Source organism: Scomber japonicus, chromosome 1 (genome assembly GCF_027409825.1).
Source record: "Scomber japonicus isolate fScoJap1 chromosome 1, fScoJap1.pri, whole genome shotgun sequence".
Classification (NCBI taxonomy): domain Eukaryota; kingdom Metazoa; phylum Chordata; class Actinopteri; order Scombriformes; family Scombridae; genus Scomber; species Scomber japonicus.
This window is the reverse complement of record NC_070578.1, coordinates 14,763,706-14,780,420: the sequence shown is the minus strand read 5'-3', so window position 1 is coordinate 14,780,420 and position 16,715 is coordinate 14,763,706. Positions and strand designations below refer to the sequence as shown.

Genomic DNA, 16,715 nt, shown 5'->3' with positions numbered 1-16,715 from the left:
ATAAATTATATTTTGGCAGGAGTACAGAATAATCAAAGTCATATATATCGAAAATGTCTGTAGTTTGAGCATAAATCATTTTAAAACTTGAAATTAAAAAGCATTTAACAGCACATGAAAAAGATGTTGGGCAATTAAGAATGTAAGCATGTGTGTATTTTCACAAAAGAGCTTTCACTGCATTTCAATAATCCCTTCAGTGTACTGTATATGTTGTTTATGTCACTTGTGATAAGTGTGTGTTGTTTTCTCCCAGATCACGTTAATCAGTGAGTGCCCACAAAGAGAAAATTGTTGAGGGATTATGATGTTTTTAAACACTGGTGGTTATAGGTTGCCACTTTTCCTAAAAAGCCGAGAATGAAAATCTTGCGTGCACCGACCGGATTACATGTTTATTTAGTGAACGTGTGAGTGCAAGACGAAGACAAGAGCCCTCAGAGATCCAGCTGCAGTGCTGGAAAATGCGTTCTCTGTCTGATTGAGCTGCTTGGAGATATGGAGCACATCTTGGCTTGCCAAGGAACGTGTCCCGTCTAATTCCCTCATGTGAATATCCACACCATAAGCTAATGAGGCATAAAAGGGCACTTGTTTCCCCCCACGCATGACATGGTACGGCCCTACATGTCTGGAAAGATAGCATTCTGTGGAAGATCCCACCTAGCTTCAGGGGTTAGAAGAAGAAGAGGGGGGGAGTTTGTTGGGGCACAGTGACCTGCAGTTTGTTGAAGTTGACAGTTTGGCCTCCAGGCACCTGCTAGAGACGTATCATTCTTGGCATTGTAGGGGGGGAAACTTCAGGGGATGCTTGTGGCACAGCACCCCTCTTTGCTGCCCTCCACCTCTACACCCAGCTTCCTCTCCCCCAGTACAAGAGCTTGCAGTTCTGGCAGAAGCTCTGTCCCTTCTGTGAAATTGCAAATGAAAAGGAGTGGAAGGTGATTACAGGCTCGGGCTTGATTACATGCACTGTCTCCCACTGAAGGCAGCCACATTAATCACCCAGTGCCAGCATGTGGAGCTCAGCTAGAGAGAAGACACAGCGTTGCTCGAAGCGATGAGTAATTGACTGTGGGATCATAAAAAAACTAGCAAAATCCCTGTTTCTCTCTTTGTATTTTCTGCTCCTGTATTTGCTGTCCCTCTCTCTTCCACTCGGCCAGAGACACAGACACACATTGTGTTTTGTATTGCTGTCCTCCATTGTGGTGGGGGCTTGTCTTAAATGGCATGTGTCAACTTGTGGCCCTGGGAACGATTCTGCTCTTTTGTTTGTGATGAGATGATGAGAAGTAGTGTTTACTGAAGTGTGGTGAGGATGAGGATGAGGGTGAGGGTGGTGGCTGGCTGGCTGGCTGGCTGGCTGGCTGGCTGGCTGGCTGGCTGGCTGACTGGCTGGCTGTCTGAGTGTGTGTGTTTGTGTCTGTCTGTGTGTGTGTGTGTCTCTAAGCCAGTGTCGGAGATGTTTGGCTGATAGCTCGACTTTGGCCTTTCTCCCTCCTCAGGCTTATGAGTGGCAGTAATGCTGATTACACCCTGGTGAGAGGAGCTAGAGCTGAGCCTCTCTTTGCTCACGCTGGATTAACACAGACACACACACATTCACTGAGTTTGCATTAGCACCCAGCCCAGAGTGACTTGCCTCCTGCTGATAACAGACAGCGGTGGTGGCGACAGGTTTCACTCCCTCCTCCTCCTCCTCCTCCTGCTCCTGCTCCTCCTCCCTCTCCTCCTATCAACCAGAAAGGGGAAGCAGTGCCATGGCATCCCACTCTGGAGCCGAGGAGGCCAGAACAAAAGACGGCCTGTTTTCAGAAGGCCATTACTCAGACTGCAGAGGATGTGGAAACAATGGGCTGCATGAGATCTACACCCAGACCCCACATTCAACCAAAAGCTAGCAGGAAACATAAGCTCTGTGCACCGACAGCAGTCTCTCACAGTTTTTGTTCAATTGACTTTATAGTTTGATAAAGCCAGGAAAATTAGCCTTTCTCATCCATGTCCTCAACGTGTGGAGACATTTATGAGTCACAGTTGAGAGTGAACTGACTGGTAGTGCTGCCACACATACTGACAGTCCTGATTTCAACTGAGGAAAAACTTAAACATTTAGAAATGACAGAATTATGATTTTCAATGTTACATGGCAACGGTTGGGAAGTGTTCCTTAGGAGAACATTTTGAAGTAAGATGTAGGGTGATTTGGACTATGGACTAACTGAAGTTGTCTGACTATTTGAAAGGTCATAGGTTACCTCAACAGGTAGCATGTCCATAATAAGTGATAACAACAAAATACTAAACAATACTTACAAATGCACAGTGACAAGGAAAATAAGATAAAATTAAATAATTAAATAATTGCATACATAATATGACAAGCAATGCTGTATACTACTGAGCAAGGCTTATACTATTATCTCATCTCATTTGGTGTAAATGCACACAAACAATACTATGTTTATTACAACTGTCATATAAACAAATGAACTTAATCTGTAAGTGTAACCCAGTTCAATAATAACTAATTAAGTCATTATTTGTCACAATTACTGTGTTTCTTGAGTTTTACTTTACAGCAATCAAATAACTTATGTAAACTAATGTTTTTTGCTGTTGGAGGTATTGGGGAAGTCAGAGAAAAGTGTAATTATTACCTTAAATTTGTTTCACAGTAATCATGGCCTTAGTGTTGTAAGTCAGTATGAAGAAAAGCATCATTATCACATTTCTGAGGGTTAACATTAAAACTGACAAGCCATCATCTCATTTATTTTGTTTAATCTTAAACATGAGGAATCTTAATAAATATTGTATTTATTGAGTCTTGTTTCAGACCTCTGAATCAGTGAAGAAATTAAGAGATTTGGTTGGCATTCAAAAATGGTAGAAGATCTATCAGGGTGCACATGTGCGGGGTTTGTCTGGACCCACAGAATCCAGGAAGAAATTTTATTTGTTTGACTTACAGCTCAGAAATTATAGGCCAAAATGTCAATTGAATCCTCTTATCAAGTTAGTTCTTAAACTGATAGCAACAAAAGTTGGCAGAGATGGAGCGCCCTGGTGGTCGACTGCTTAGAGTGCATGCCACATAATCTCAGCGTCTCTGGTTCGAATCCAACCAGGGACCTATGCTGCAGGTCATTTCCCCCTCTCTCTCCCTGATTCCTGTTATTCTCTCTGCCAGTTACTTGCTAAAATATAGGCATGAAAAGCCCAAAAATAAATCTATATATATAAAAAAAAAAAGAAAGGTTGGCAGAGAAAGACTTTGATTTGTAGTAGACAATGTTAACAATAGTTTAATATCAGACATGGTATGCATAGAAAAACCCCAAATCATTACTTATTTGCTGTTTTGATCCTGTTCCCCTGTGTTAAACACTGTTAAACAGGTGAGAGCTAACGTTAAAAAAAAAAGTTAATTACAGTACTATAGACCATATAGTCATACCATACACTCAGACCCACATGCAGGCATGTTGTTGCAGAATTAAGTATAAACACACAATCACTGCAGATACTAGTCCTTCTGGTTTTCTCACAGAGGTGCCTTTCAGCACAACCCCCCCCCCCCCCAGAAAGCCCAGGGATCTGCAAGTAACAACTCATCAAATCTTGAATCTGCTGCTGCAGTGTCCCCTTACATAAGCTGGTGGGGTGAAAAGTTGAAAGATAAATTATAACATGATTACATATTATAGCGAGATAATGCACAAAAGTTTTGCAGGCCCGGGGTAATGGATGTGTGCCGATTTATGCATGTGTGAAATGAAGGTAGTGTCCCACTCAGTTCAATCAGTATAGAGAGAAATAGGAAGTCAGAAAGTGGCAGTCAAGTGAACTTAATACAACAAGATCCTGTTAGTTACAGCAGTATGGTTTTGTTTGATAAGTATTTCAGCTGTGGATACAGTTTTAAAGTGATGTACTGATACACCCACACAGGTGTTTTCACTTAATTAGGCTGATCAGAGGTCCTCTCATGACTGTGTGGACACGTACAAGTCATTACTGATTGACGCCTCTTTCCTGTTATCTTTATTGTCCCTGAGACAAAGTAAACTAGCATGTTAACTGTTAATTTTTTTTCGTGCCACACCAACAGCTGCATATGTAATAAGATAATTTTCCTTTTTTCTCTGAGGGCTGATGTTGATGGAAATTACAAAACTTGAAAGGAGGGAAGCAAAAAGTGTAGTGAAGTTTGCAGACGAAGAAAACAGATGAACAGACAGGCCTACGCCAAGAGTAATGCCTTTGAGAGAGAGAGAGAGATTTATGAAGAGAGCAACACAGAGAGAGACGTGGAGGCTGAATGACAGACTGGCGTAGCACAGAAAAGAGTTGGGAGAGTTGTGATATTTACTTTTTACTGTGGTAATTAGAATGAAAATAGGGAATGTGTAGAGAGGGACAGAGGTACTGTAGGTTGAGGCTTCTCTAGATGTGTGAAAAGAGAAGGCATCAGGGGCCATGGTTTGGGTTAAAAGAATGAATCATACATTCAAACAGTTGTCAGATTCAGGCCCCTCTTGGTTTGCCCCTTCGCCTTTTGGCCTCTGGGGGTCACTGAGCATTACTGAGGTCATATGTCACTCGTAAGTGTAGGGCAGTTTTTACTATATTAATTTCATGAGAATGGACTTGCTAGTACATATATTTACAATTAACTTTCTTGTTAATTTTGTCTACGCTTGATTATTTGTATTGTTGTTCCAGCTTTCTTTGATTCGATAATCACAAAGATCAGAGGCAACCCACAGATTCCCTGAATATTTTACTTGAAAGGAGGACAATAAATATTTCATTATTCATGGTCAGTTGGATTCTTTAAGAGCCAAGTCCTTTGTAAAAGCAAGTCTCTGGGTTTTGTATTGCCGTGTGTGGCACTCAGGAGAAAGTGGATTGGTGCGGACCTCGTCGGCTAGGAACAAGAGTTCTTGTTGTAGTTTGCACAGTGGGGGTCTAGAAATCTGCCCGTGGAGGTCATAAGAGCAGCCATCTTTGGCTAAGTGCCAGTGAGCGCTCCTCGGTGCGCTACATGTCTGGGCATTTGTAACAGCTGGAATTCTGTGACGGCACACAGCAGTCCAATGAACACATAGTCCATAAATAATGAATTGTTATTGTGGAGGAAGGTTGGAGGAAATGTCCTCAGATGATCCCCTCACTGACAGAGCCATGGTTTTGTTTTTTTAATTCTTGAGAGTGGCACAGGTTTGTCTTGATGAGAATAACAATTCAATTATAGCTTATGTAAAACATTACCTTTCTATTTAGATGTGCAATGCATCTGCAGCTCTTCCAGGCATCCTCAACTGGAGATGTGTGAACTCACAGGCTCTCCAGAGCTGACAAAAACTAAAGCTGCTGAAAAAACATTCCTGTGCAACCTTGTGCTTTCGGTTAGTGTAAACACAAAGAGGATTTCAAGATTGAGTTTAAATAAGTCCAGGATAGTTTTATGACTTTGTTTTGTTGAGTTCTCACATTTTCCAGATAAGCTCCCACTATGTTTCTGTGAAGTGAAATTTGCCCAGATAACTACTTTTCTAATACCTCCCAGGAAATAGTAATCACACTTAATGTGAAAGTTGGATTTGAGTGATAGTGGGACTCAAAACAGGCAACAGCCCTTCATCTTTTTCATAGGACTGTGGGGGTTTGTTTTTTGTTGTACTAACGATTTTTATCATTATAGACAGGTGAACTTAAAATTGTTTTGTTGTTTTGTCCGAACCAGAGTTCAAATCATAGAGATAGCTTATTCAATTCAAAATGGCATGAAACTAAAAAATCAGTAAATACTGATAAGAGGAAGCAGGAGAATGTTTGCACGTTTTTGCAAAAAAAAACAAAAAAAACAATGTGTTTTTTGGGGGGGCTACAAGCTTTAAACACTAAACATTGACAATGGTGCATTTGGAGTTGTGTTTAAGTCCACTTGTTGAATGTAAGCCCTGTATTTGCTCTCCTTTTAGCTCAGTTTGGGTCTCCATCATTTCCTGAGGGAAATACCTGGCTCTTTACCTGCTAAATGCTAAGTTTGCTAACTTCAGCTAACCTTGTTCTGTGTGCCGGCTAGTGTGGGGTTAAGAGCTTTTTTTTGCTGCAGCTGAAGCAACATTGATAAGACTGAGTTGCACTTCTTCAAACCAGTGTAAAACAACACAAAAGTATGTTAACATGCTAATGTTCTAATTAATGTTTACAATGTATACCATCATAATTTAGCATGTTAGCATGCTATCATTCTGGTAATTATATTTGTGGGTTTGTCAAGTGACACCCATTGCATTACTTTTAAACAAACTTGTGACTAGTAGAGATAAGATTATCTCAAACCTCAGTTTGCAAAGGGCTGAAATATGAACTGTTGTTTGTGAGGCTTGGACTACCAGCTGTTTCAATGATTTCACAAGTAATTTGCACAATCAGAAGGGCAAGATTGCTTGAACAGATTTGTAGGTGTAAGATGCTCAGACTGATAAATGAGCAAGCAGTCAGTGTTTGCTGTGATGTCTGTATTTATATCATTGTCTTTATTGACCATAGTGGTTGTTGAAATAATAAGACTGTAAATGTTATGGGTATGACTAAGTGGTCATTAAAAGAAAATATGTTCATCATCTTGTGAAATGTTAGCATAATTGTGTCATGGTGAGAAATAATCCACTCCAATGTGATGATAACCGCACGTTTCATGACCTCTGTCTGTCAAACAATGACACGTCCAGGATTAACCTACAGGCTGTAAGAGTGGATCATTGACATGCTACCTAGAGGCAAATATTACATAATCCAGAGTGAGAGCCATCAAAATGTCAAATGCTTAGAGATCCACCTGTGCAGCGACATGCAATCTAGTCTATATCTTTCAGCGCTCAGCTGTATATAGTTTATATGAATTCCTGTGGTAAAAAGGCTGCATGTAGAGACATGTGGAGCAGGCTGATAAGAGAATAGAGCCAAAGTCAGTGTTGCTTTGTTGCACATTTACGTAAGAATTCTTAAGGTGACCCAGAAGCAACTGGCCAACCAGTTTAATGTGTGGGCTGAGCAGCACTTACAAAACTGTTAGTTCAGATCAAGTTCACAACCTTTTTAAAACATTCACTCAGCTTACTCAGTGATGTTCAGATCTCCTTTGAAAGCAGAAATGCAATTTTAAGAAATGTTTGAACTGACACCTTGTTTACCTGACCATCATCAAGATGTGAAGTTAAATATTGTGTTATTAGGACATAAATTATCCCTTGAAGATGCCTGCAATAAAAAAACTCCCTACTGTGAAAAAAACACAGTATAAAGCCTTGCAGGATAAATGGGGTTTCTCTCAAATACTGTAGAGTAGTGGTTGAGAACCCCACAACTTATTTAAATCGCATTTGACTCATGCAATTACAGTTTTTTCTTGCATAGAGTAATTGTTCTCACAATTTAAGCGCATGCTATGTACGCAGCGGACCCCGGTTCAAGTCCCGGCCGGCAGACCTTTTGGCATGTCACACCCCCCTGTCTCTCCCGTAATTTCCTGTCTCTCTACTTTCAAATAAATGTGTCTATGCCAGAGAAAGTCTTTAAAGAAAAAAAATAATAATAATTGTAATTATCTGAATGTAACAAGTTGTGAATTGTCGCTAGGGGCATAAGCACAAGCCAGGTTATGGTTTTGCTACTCCCCTTTTAATCTTTTTAAAAATAAAACTATCATCATACAGTCCCTGCAATCAGGTGATTTATATTTAAGCAGCCTATATAAATTACCATTTTACTAACAAAAACAAATGAAAAGAAATCACATTTTGGACCACCCTTCAGTTCAGTAGGTCCCATCACTGATCATTTGCCACAGCATGCTTTGGCTATTAATCACAGTATGTCAATCCACTCAGAAGTCTCACTGTTAACAAAGGTGAGAAACGTGCCGTTTAGCTTCAATGCAATCACTGAATGAAAATAGAAAATAGAAAAGATAGGCTAGCACATGTTAAATGAACATGTGGAACCTGCTCACTGACTCCAGGCAAAATTTAATTTAGCAAAATGTAGGAATGGACTGTCACTGAAATGCTAAACCAATTTTCAAGTCATCAGTAGCTAACTTTGCCAGTCCGCCCTCACCGATCAAACAGGATTGTAAAGGAGGCAATCAGAGTTGGCTCTTTTAAGTGGAATGTGGCTGTTAACAGGGCTGCCAGCTCTTACACATTGACTTTGAGAATCTCACAATTGACACTTCACACACTGTCATGCCACAATTTTCTGATGCAGTGAAAAACTCATTCATAACGTGAAATACTGCTTTTTGATGAATTCTTGGTTTTCATAGCACTCTCAATATTACTAATCTAGACTAGTGCAAATGGCTGTTTCCTGACTTAATCCCAAGAGGTTATGTATGCAGGAAACTTGTTTTAAATTATAGTAATTGTATCTTTCCATGTTTGCTGCCACATTTGAAAAAGTAACCAGCTGCCCATTGCTAGGGGTGGATTCAGTGGTATAGATGCATGACTTGCATTAACTTTTACAGTTGGTATCAGAATAAATTAGGCAATGTTACTAAAAGGCCAAAGAAAGTCAGACATCAACTAGAATACAGTTATCTGGAGACTATGCAGGGCAACTGTTGTCAGAAGTGCTAACACTAGCAACTTCTGTCATCATTTTCAAGTGATACATGTCAGAGAATATGAAGAATTTATATATTTATATATGATCACCTTTTTATGTTGATTGGCCAGTTGATACGGTGCAACATTAACATTCATTTGGAGTCGTCTTTCTGGCCACAGGATCAATGTAAGAACAGTATTCACTCTAGTTTTTAGCTCTGATTTTGGTCTCCTGAGTGAAATATCTGTTTATTTAGCTGTTAATACCCAGCAATAACCAGTTCACAATCAAGTCGTTAACTTTGTCTGTCTGTCTGTCTTGCTGCTGATTAGGTAGAACACAGTAACAGAGCTTTTTTGATGAAAATATCTGCCACTAAAAATGATGCTGCGAGTTTGAACCAAAGCTGTATAACCAAACAATGAGCTGAAAGATTGCAGAGTCAGGTGATAATTATCTGGTGCTTTGTGATAACCAGCAATCCATTTCTCCTTAGAAATGCTTAGAAATGTGATATTTTGTTACTATAAAAATATTGATTATAACAGCTTTAATAAAAGCCAGTAGTTGAAGGATATTCCACAGGGAATAGATAAGTATATACCTTCTAGAGTCTTACGGGCACATGCCCCCCACCATAAAGTGTTACCAAATATTTTTACTGTTCAATATTCAAACATACTGCAAATTTTAGATTATACTACCCAGAAGCCACACTGTAGCCTCTGTGGATGCCAGCGTCACATGCACACATCCAGGTAGGAAAATCTGAGCAAGGACTGGACACAGTCTGCCAAGTGTGTTTGAAAAATAGGAGACCAGAACCATGTGGGAGAACAGGAGCACAATAGGAGAAAGGGGAGGAAATCCCCTGTGATACCTTAATGCTTAAAGCCACTTCCCACCCAAAAGAGATGGCACAGCTGCCTGCAGCATGAAGAATGAGATTGCTGTGAAACTGCTGACCCCTTCTGCTACCATTAGAAGGCAGTGAAGGATACATGTAGTGACAATGTGGATCTCCTCTGCGCAGGGACGTTTCACTCTGACATTTTCCTTGCCGTCTTAACTGTAGCTCCTGACAAGCTCAAGCTTCTTTCTCTGTCCAGCCTGTCTTATTCTCATGCACATGCCCTAAAATAAAGCCTCTTTCATGTCAAATTTCCCATAAAGCAAAATTGAAATACCAATGAAGTAACTTAAAGAGTCATGGGAGATTCAACTGATTTGAATGTGAAAGCTCTGAATAAAGTATTTCAGAATCCTACTTTCATAAACGTACAATTATGTTTTTCAGTGGTCAAATCAGTGTATATCCTGACTTTTTTTCTGATCTTCATTTTTCCTGATGTGTTATTATATGTCTCTGTGTGTGTTCGTGTGTGCATTTGTCTGCCCTGGAGGTTGCAGCCTTGGCTCTGCTGTGCTCCACTGAGTCTGCCAGGAGATCTCATGGACGCCTCAGTGGAGCGGACTCTTAAAAACACTGTTTACCCAAGGAGATTTATTTAAAGTTACAGAGCGGCACAAAGTCTCACTCTAGACTGTTTTATGTGTGTGCGTGTGTGCCCGTGTGTGTGTGTGTGCATGTGGGGTAGGCATTTAAACGTGTGTGCTCACATGCAACGCTTCAGTATGAAAACAAAGATGGAGCAAGTGCTGAATTACTGTTCCCCAATCCTTTCTCGAAGACACCGATGACCTGAAAAATTCATTTCTATAGAGTAATTCTCCACGGCTCATCAGTCATAATCCAAGCACTGAGTTTGTTGTCAAACAACTGTACTGTGTGTTCACAAGTACTCATTGTCTGATGCACTAACAATGATTAAGGCACTGACAGAAGACTCAAAAGTATTACATCTGTTGTAAGGACCTCTGTGGAGTGAATCAGTGATTCGTCTTTGAAGAACAGATAATGGATTTTATTTTTTAATGTCATAGGGCCTGATTTACTAAATGTTTGCATGTGTAAAGCTGATCTACTAACAGGGTGCACTGACGATTGCATCTTTCAAAGGTGCAAGATAATACTAATAAGATAAGATAATGTCCATTTAGTATGTTTGCCATCATGAATATGCAATATGTGGCGTTTCATCCCCAGTGTGCAAAATACAGGGAGGAGAAGAATGCAAATATGTTATTTAGCACACAATTTGTAATTTACCAAACCCAAAGTTAATTTTGCTGAGTCTACCTGTGTCTACAAATAATATGTTTGAAGGACAGGTATTAACTGGCTGAGCACTGCACACAGATGGTTTCTGTTACTGTGGAGAGGAGGAGACATAGGCACAATGACAGAATATGCAGAGAACGTTTTTTATCCAATATTTTTTGAGTGGAATATTTTTGGTTTTATTAACGGCATTGACTTTGTCATAAATACGTGACATATATACATATTCCATATGGCGGTTTATCAGGTAATATTTTTTTTTTGCTATAACTCCATGGAATTAGATTTCATATAGCACTTGTGGGCTTTCTGCTCGTCCAAACTCTCTATTAAGACACGCCTCATTTAAATACTGCTGTGCTGTCTGCACCTGTTGTTATTTGCACAGTTATTCTTACCTGATAACCTGCAAAACGTACGCTTACCAAATGTGCAATCTGTTGCACTGCACACGTACTTAAGTGCCCTTTATTTGGGATCTCAGTAAATCAGCCCCCTAGTGTTTAAATGATTTGTATTCAACATTCTGTGTAACACAATGTAGTTCTATTGTTTATTTGTGTTTATATATGAAAACACGGATGTAAACCTGAATTAGGCCACATTAGGACTGAAAACTGCCCTATGTTAAAACTAAAAAATGTAACACCTATTTAACACCTATTTAACAATATGCAAAAAAACAACAATGAAAAAAACAAGTTCTTTATATTCTAATATGAAAATCCAACCATGTTTTCTTCCTGTAAAACAAAATACGATGTGTGCTTGTAGGCTTGAACCAACTTCAATCATTAATGTCATGACATCCACTCATTAATCAATCTTCAACTTTTAGTGGCACATGATAATGGAAGATGAGGAAGGAGCCTTTTAGCTTCAGCCTGGAATACATGAGGTGAAATAACCCAGGTGCATTCCATGTATATTTGCAGATTTAAATGGTATTTCCAACTTGACCAACAAACAGTGAGTAGTCAAGGATGATAAAGTTTGGTGGGTCAGTGACTTTGCTTGACTGAGGAGGAATATCATATCTTTGCTGAACCCTTGACCTTTCCGGTTTTGCTACATCACACCAAACTTTCCCCCAAACCTTCCACCCAAGAAGTCTCTTAGGTCTGATAGTCATATCATCAAGTTTAATGGGCCCATTCAAGCTCCACAGAGGGTTTATGTTTTGGTCTCTCAGTAAGTGTTCCTCTTGTGGCATCTTCAGGCCAAAAATGTTAGCCTTTCACACAAGGTATCTCATCTATTGAGCTGTCAGCCATGAAATCTGTTGGAAACATTCGTGCTCCCAGCAGGATAGATAAAACTTCACTGGCCCTGTGGTCATTCCTACTGGTATAGTACCACATATTTTTAAATTGCCATCATACTCCATTCAAAACTTTACTGTTGTAATGACCAGTGCCACGTTGGGGAGCTTTTAGTATTGTTATTTCAGGATTAGCTGTTATTTTCAGGCCTCAATTACATTTGCCAGAGTCCAGTCTTTGCAGTGGGCTAAAAGTTGTGAAGAAATAAACTTCATTGATTTATGATGATTGCAAAAACTATGATTCTGGACTGGCCCTGTGTTCTTGGCTTACAGTGCTTTTGGCATCAGAATGGCCTCTGAAATTCTGCTGAGTAGATAATTGCTTTTCCCTACAATAAGTTGATAGTTTGAAAGATAACAAAGGATACATGAACTCAAGAGGCCTTAGGAAAACATTGACAAGTTAAGGCAACTGGCTGGCACCGGGCCTAAAAAACAATATAAGCGTTCTTCTTTCTACTGAATGTGCTCATGTGCACACAAGTAGAGTTGGATTACTTAGGTTTGAATAATCTGTTAATTTTATACACATAACACGTTTATACAGCCAATTTGATTGGAAATCACAAATATTTATGTGGTTTTGGTGAATCTGACCTTTTTTCCTGTGTTTCCTTTATAGTACATCAAAATCCCTGCTCCAACATCAGAGTCACCAACTGCTCTTCGCATCTTCTCCTTCTACTTATCCAGTGACAGCAAAGACCAGCCTCAAGCCAGCTTTGACTGCATCCATCAATATGTTTCAAGGTATGAAGTTGAACAGTACAAAGACACTTGTTATTCTTTATACTGTATATCCTTACAGAGAGCAGGGGAAAGAGAAATTGAGCACTCCTCAATTGATTTCTTCTCAACATTTTACATCAAGCTCTACTAATTTTTTTTTCTTATTCAAGGTCCTGATTTGAGCTCCTGTTAAAACTATCTAGAAATATTTTTTCCACATAGATCAACAAAGAATATTGGCAAACTTGTCCTGCAAAAAATGTATTCAGTAAAGGTTAGCTAAGGCTCCAGATGTGTCTGATCCAACTATTTTAGATGTGGATCTGATCTACTGGTTGTGGCATAAGTGACACCAGACCATAACTTTTTGTCACCTTCATAGGTCAGCAGCCTTTCACCGCATTTTTCATGATTCATCAGCGATCTGTATGCTCACACCTGTGAAGGCATCATGAGAGACAGTTAGCTCACCACATGCTGTGCACAGGATGGGGCTGTTAAAGTTTCCTGTGTATTTCGGGGCTGACCCTTTCATTACTGAGACCTGTGATGCCTTGTTTGTGGAGTGGATATGCATGGAAACTGAGGGTTACGCTCTGTTGCTGCCTCCTGCTGCCAGATGGCTAGCTGTGGTCTGAATTCATACTAGTTCTGGTTCCAGTCAGCTGCTGGAGCCAAAAGCGACAGTATAACTGGTGAAAAGCAACATCCTGCTCTCACTGCCTTGGCATTTGTTTAGATATTTAGAGGATCAAGAGGAGAAATGATCAGTGGTTACACACATATAAATGTGTTTGGCTACAGAAGTGGGCTAAGGGCAGGTGGGGGAAGTAGCTCCTATTTTTTAAATGTGTAAAACTGACTTTGGCAGTGCAGAAAATCCCTGACTTATTTACAACATTAATAGAGGTTGATGTATTAAACTTTTTACTTTGGCCAAGATGATCCTTGTTTTGCAACTGTGTTGTTCGGAGCCAAGCTAATCCTGGAGGTTTTTCACAGGCTCTATCCTGCTTTGACCCAGGATATCTGACTTTCTCACACATAGCATGCTACAGGGCTATATACAGACTATGACATAACATACAGTAACCATAGAGCTCTTAGCCAGCTTTGACCACAAAGCCACATTATGCCGTGTGGAGTCCACGTTGGTATGCTGCTCTGAGATAGCTTATAGGACTATGTCTTTGTAGTGTTGACAGTACAGCCTGCAGAAAGCCCCTTGGTTCAATAGGTCTGTGTTTTTGTTTTGCAGTGAGGGCCACGAGCAGCTGGAAGGTCAAGGTATCATCCAGGACAAGATCACAGTGTGTGCCACCGACGACTCCTATCAGATGACCCGTGAGAGGATGTCTCAGGTGGAGAAGGACAGCTGGAGCCGCTCTGCCATTGAGATCAAACCTGGAGCTACACATCCAAGTAAGAACAGACTAGAAATCTCTGTTGATCAAAGGAAAATCAGAGGTATCTATGGTACATCTGCAGATTATTATGGAGTAGGGGTGCAACGAATCAAAAAACTCACGGTTCGGATCGTTCCTCGGATCAGAGTCACGGATCGGATCATTTTTCGGATCAGCCAAAAAAAAAATAGACAAGACAAATAAACATGTTTTGTCTTTTTTTGAGTGTTACGTCTGTGTGGTAGGCTAACCTAGGCGACTGGTTTGTGTGGCAGCGCGAGTATAAGGAAACAGACGTAGCACTAGAGGCAGCAGTTATCGTTACAGTAGTCACCGAAGTCTAGCCTACTTTTATTTTCCATGCCCACTGTTCTACATGTTGTACACTGAGGACAATAAATCACAACGAGCCATAGTTTGCTTATTGAAAAGGGAACTGTTGCAGACTTTTACCCAGAGCGTGTTAAGTAGCTCTGTCCCTGGAACTAGCAGGAATGGTTACAGCTGTGTGTGGACTGAACATGCGCACATTTTTTTTTTTTTTTTTCATAAATCAATCCGCGTATCATGCGTGTGCCGAACCGAAATAGATGGTCCGAACGGATCACGGACCAATGATGATCCGTTGCAGGCCTATTATGGAGTAAGGTGTTTGAGAGGAATCAGTGAATTTTAATGTGGATACAGTGATGGAATATAAGGAACAAAAGTAGAAATCTAATAGTATCAGTTATAGTAGTAAGAATATTGTCCTTTAAGCTTTACTGTGAGCTTCACTAATGGCCCTTTTCCACTGCACGATTTAGTAACGGTACGGTACGGTACGGTACGACTCTACCCGCTTTGTGCCCTTTTCCACTGGGGGCCGGACCTGGGAACCGTTACGATTTTTCGTACCTGTTTCAGAGGTGGTACTAACCGAGCCGAACTGATACTAAATTGTCACGTGAACGGCGCTGTCCACTGATTGGTCGAAGGAGATGTCGTCATACATGCGACGAAGCTCAGGGTCTTTAAATAATCACCCGCGTTAAAGCACAAACACAAACACAGCGAGAACTCCGCCCATTCCAAGTAGTCCGACTAGTACCTCTTGGCAGTGGAAAAGGAACAGGGCCGGTTCTAAAAGTGGGTAGAGTCGTGCCGCGCTAAAGCGTACCGTACCGTACCGATTCTGCAGTGGAAAAGGGCCATATGTAAAATGATGTATGTGCAGTTTGACACTAGAAGGCTGTTGGGGGAAAGTTTCTCTGAGCTCACTGAACATCCAATTTTAAGTGGTGGGCCTACAAGCATGATTTGTGACATCCCAACTAGTTTGGAGCCAATCTTGGTCCAGATGCAACATACACAAGTGTGATGTGAAGCCTCCTGTTCACATTCACTGAGAATGGACTTTACAGTGAAGTAATAGACATCTTGTGTCCAGCAGGAAAACTTCTGAAATGACATATATATATATATACGTATTTATAAAGTCTGGTATTTTTAATGAGGGAGAAAGCGTGGATGTCATAAAAAGGATTTTAATTGTATTTTTTTTCTGGAAAACCCTTATTAGACACACGTTATTGTTCCAAGCTGAGAAGGTTTGTATGTGTTAATAAATGTCTGGATGGTATTTTTAAATGAAAAAATATTGCTCTGTTTATTGCTTTAATTTGAAAAACAGATATTTTTCTGTCGTGTACTGAAACCACATCTGCAGGCCATATATTGGTTATTCCAATAGTACCAAAAGCTAACTCTTCTCATCATATTTATTATTTTGTACAGTTTTTGGTGTTTGGTTGCCAGTTTGTTATTACGTTCTATTTAGAGTTTCCTTTCACATCTGGCTTTGAAAAGAGTTTTGGCCAAATGGTCTTTGAACCATCATTTCAGAGGTAGCTGGCCAATATGAAATTCAAAGCCAGGTTCTTCCTATTTATACTATTGAAAAGCAGTGATACAAAAGGAAGAGTTGGGGGCGCAACTTCAAAACATGGCATTGGATATTATATGTGAGCCGTGTATAGAGCTTGAACTAAAGTCTGTTTTGATTGTGCATAAGTGGCTAACTGTTGTTGCCATCATATCACAAATAATGATAAAAAGTTAACGAGAGGTTACATAAAACGCACAAGTATAAATTCACAGGTGATAAGTTGTTGCTCCCACATTTGCATTTTCACAAAATTTTCAACACATTTCTCATAGCATTTGCCAGAATTGTGTGTGTGTATACATGTTATCAGAGCTTAATAATCAGGAATAACTTATAGCATATTAATCATATGAGACAAGGCATCAACTGGCAAGCTCTTTTTTCTCTTCTCCAACCTTTGCTGTGGGTTATGCAATATTGTTATTTGGCATGATTTCGACCCCCATGCCAGTGCTGGAGCCCTAGGGAAGCGGAGACTCTGAGTGAGTTAGATCAAATTTAGACTGTGTGGATTGT

The 16,715-nt window shown here is 40.1% G+C and overlaps 1 protein-coding gene across 1 annotated transcript in view; it reads left to right on the top strand.

Annotated features, from left to right (window-relative positions):
• Nucleotides 1-16,715, top strand: part of LOC128358928 (RNA polymerase II elongation factor ELL-like) — a 28,693-nt gene that overhangs the window by 3,471 nt on the left and 8,507 nt on the right. The window contains exons 3-4 of the mRNA XM_053319334.1: nucleotides 12,760-12,887; nucleotides 14,125-14,288. Coding sequence (XP_053175309.1) covers nucleotides 12,760-12,887; nucleotides 14,125-14,288 — 292 coding nt within the window. The remainder of the gene's footprint in view (nucleotides 1-12,759; nucleotides 12,888-14,124; nucleotides 14,289-16,715) is intronic.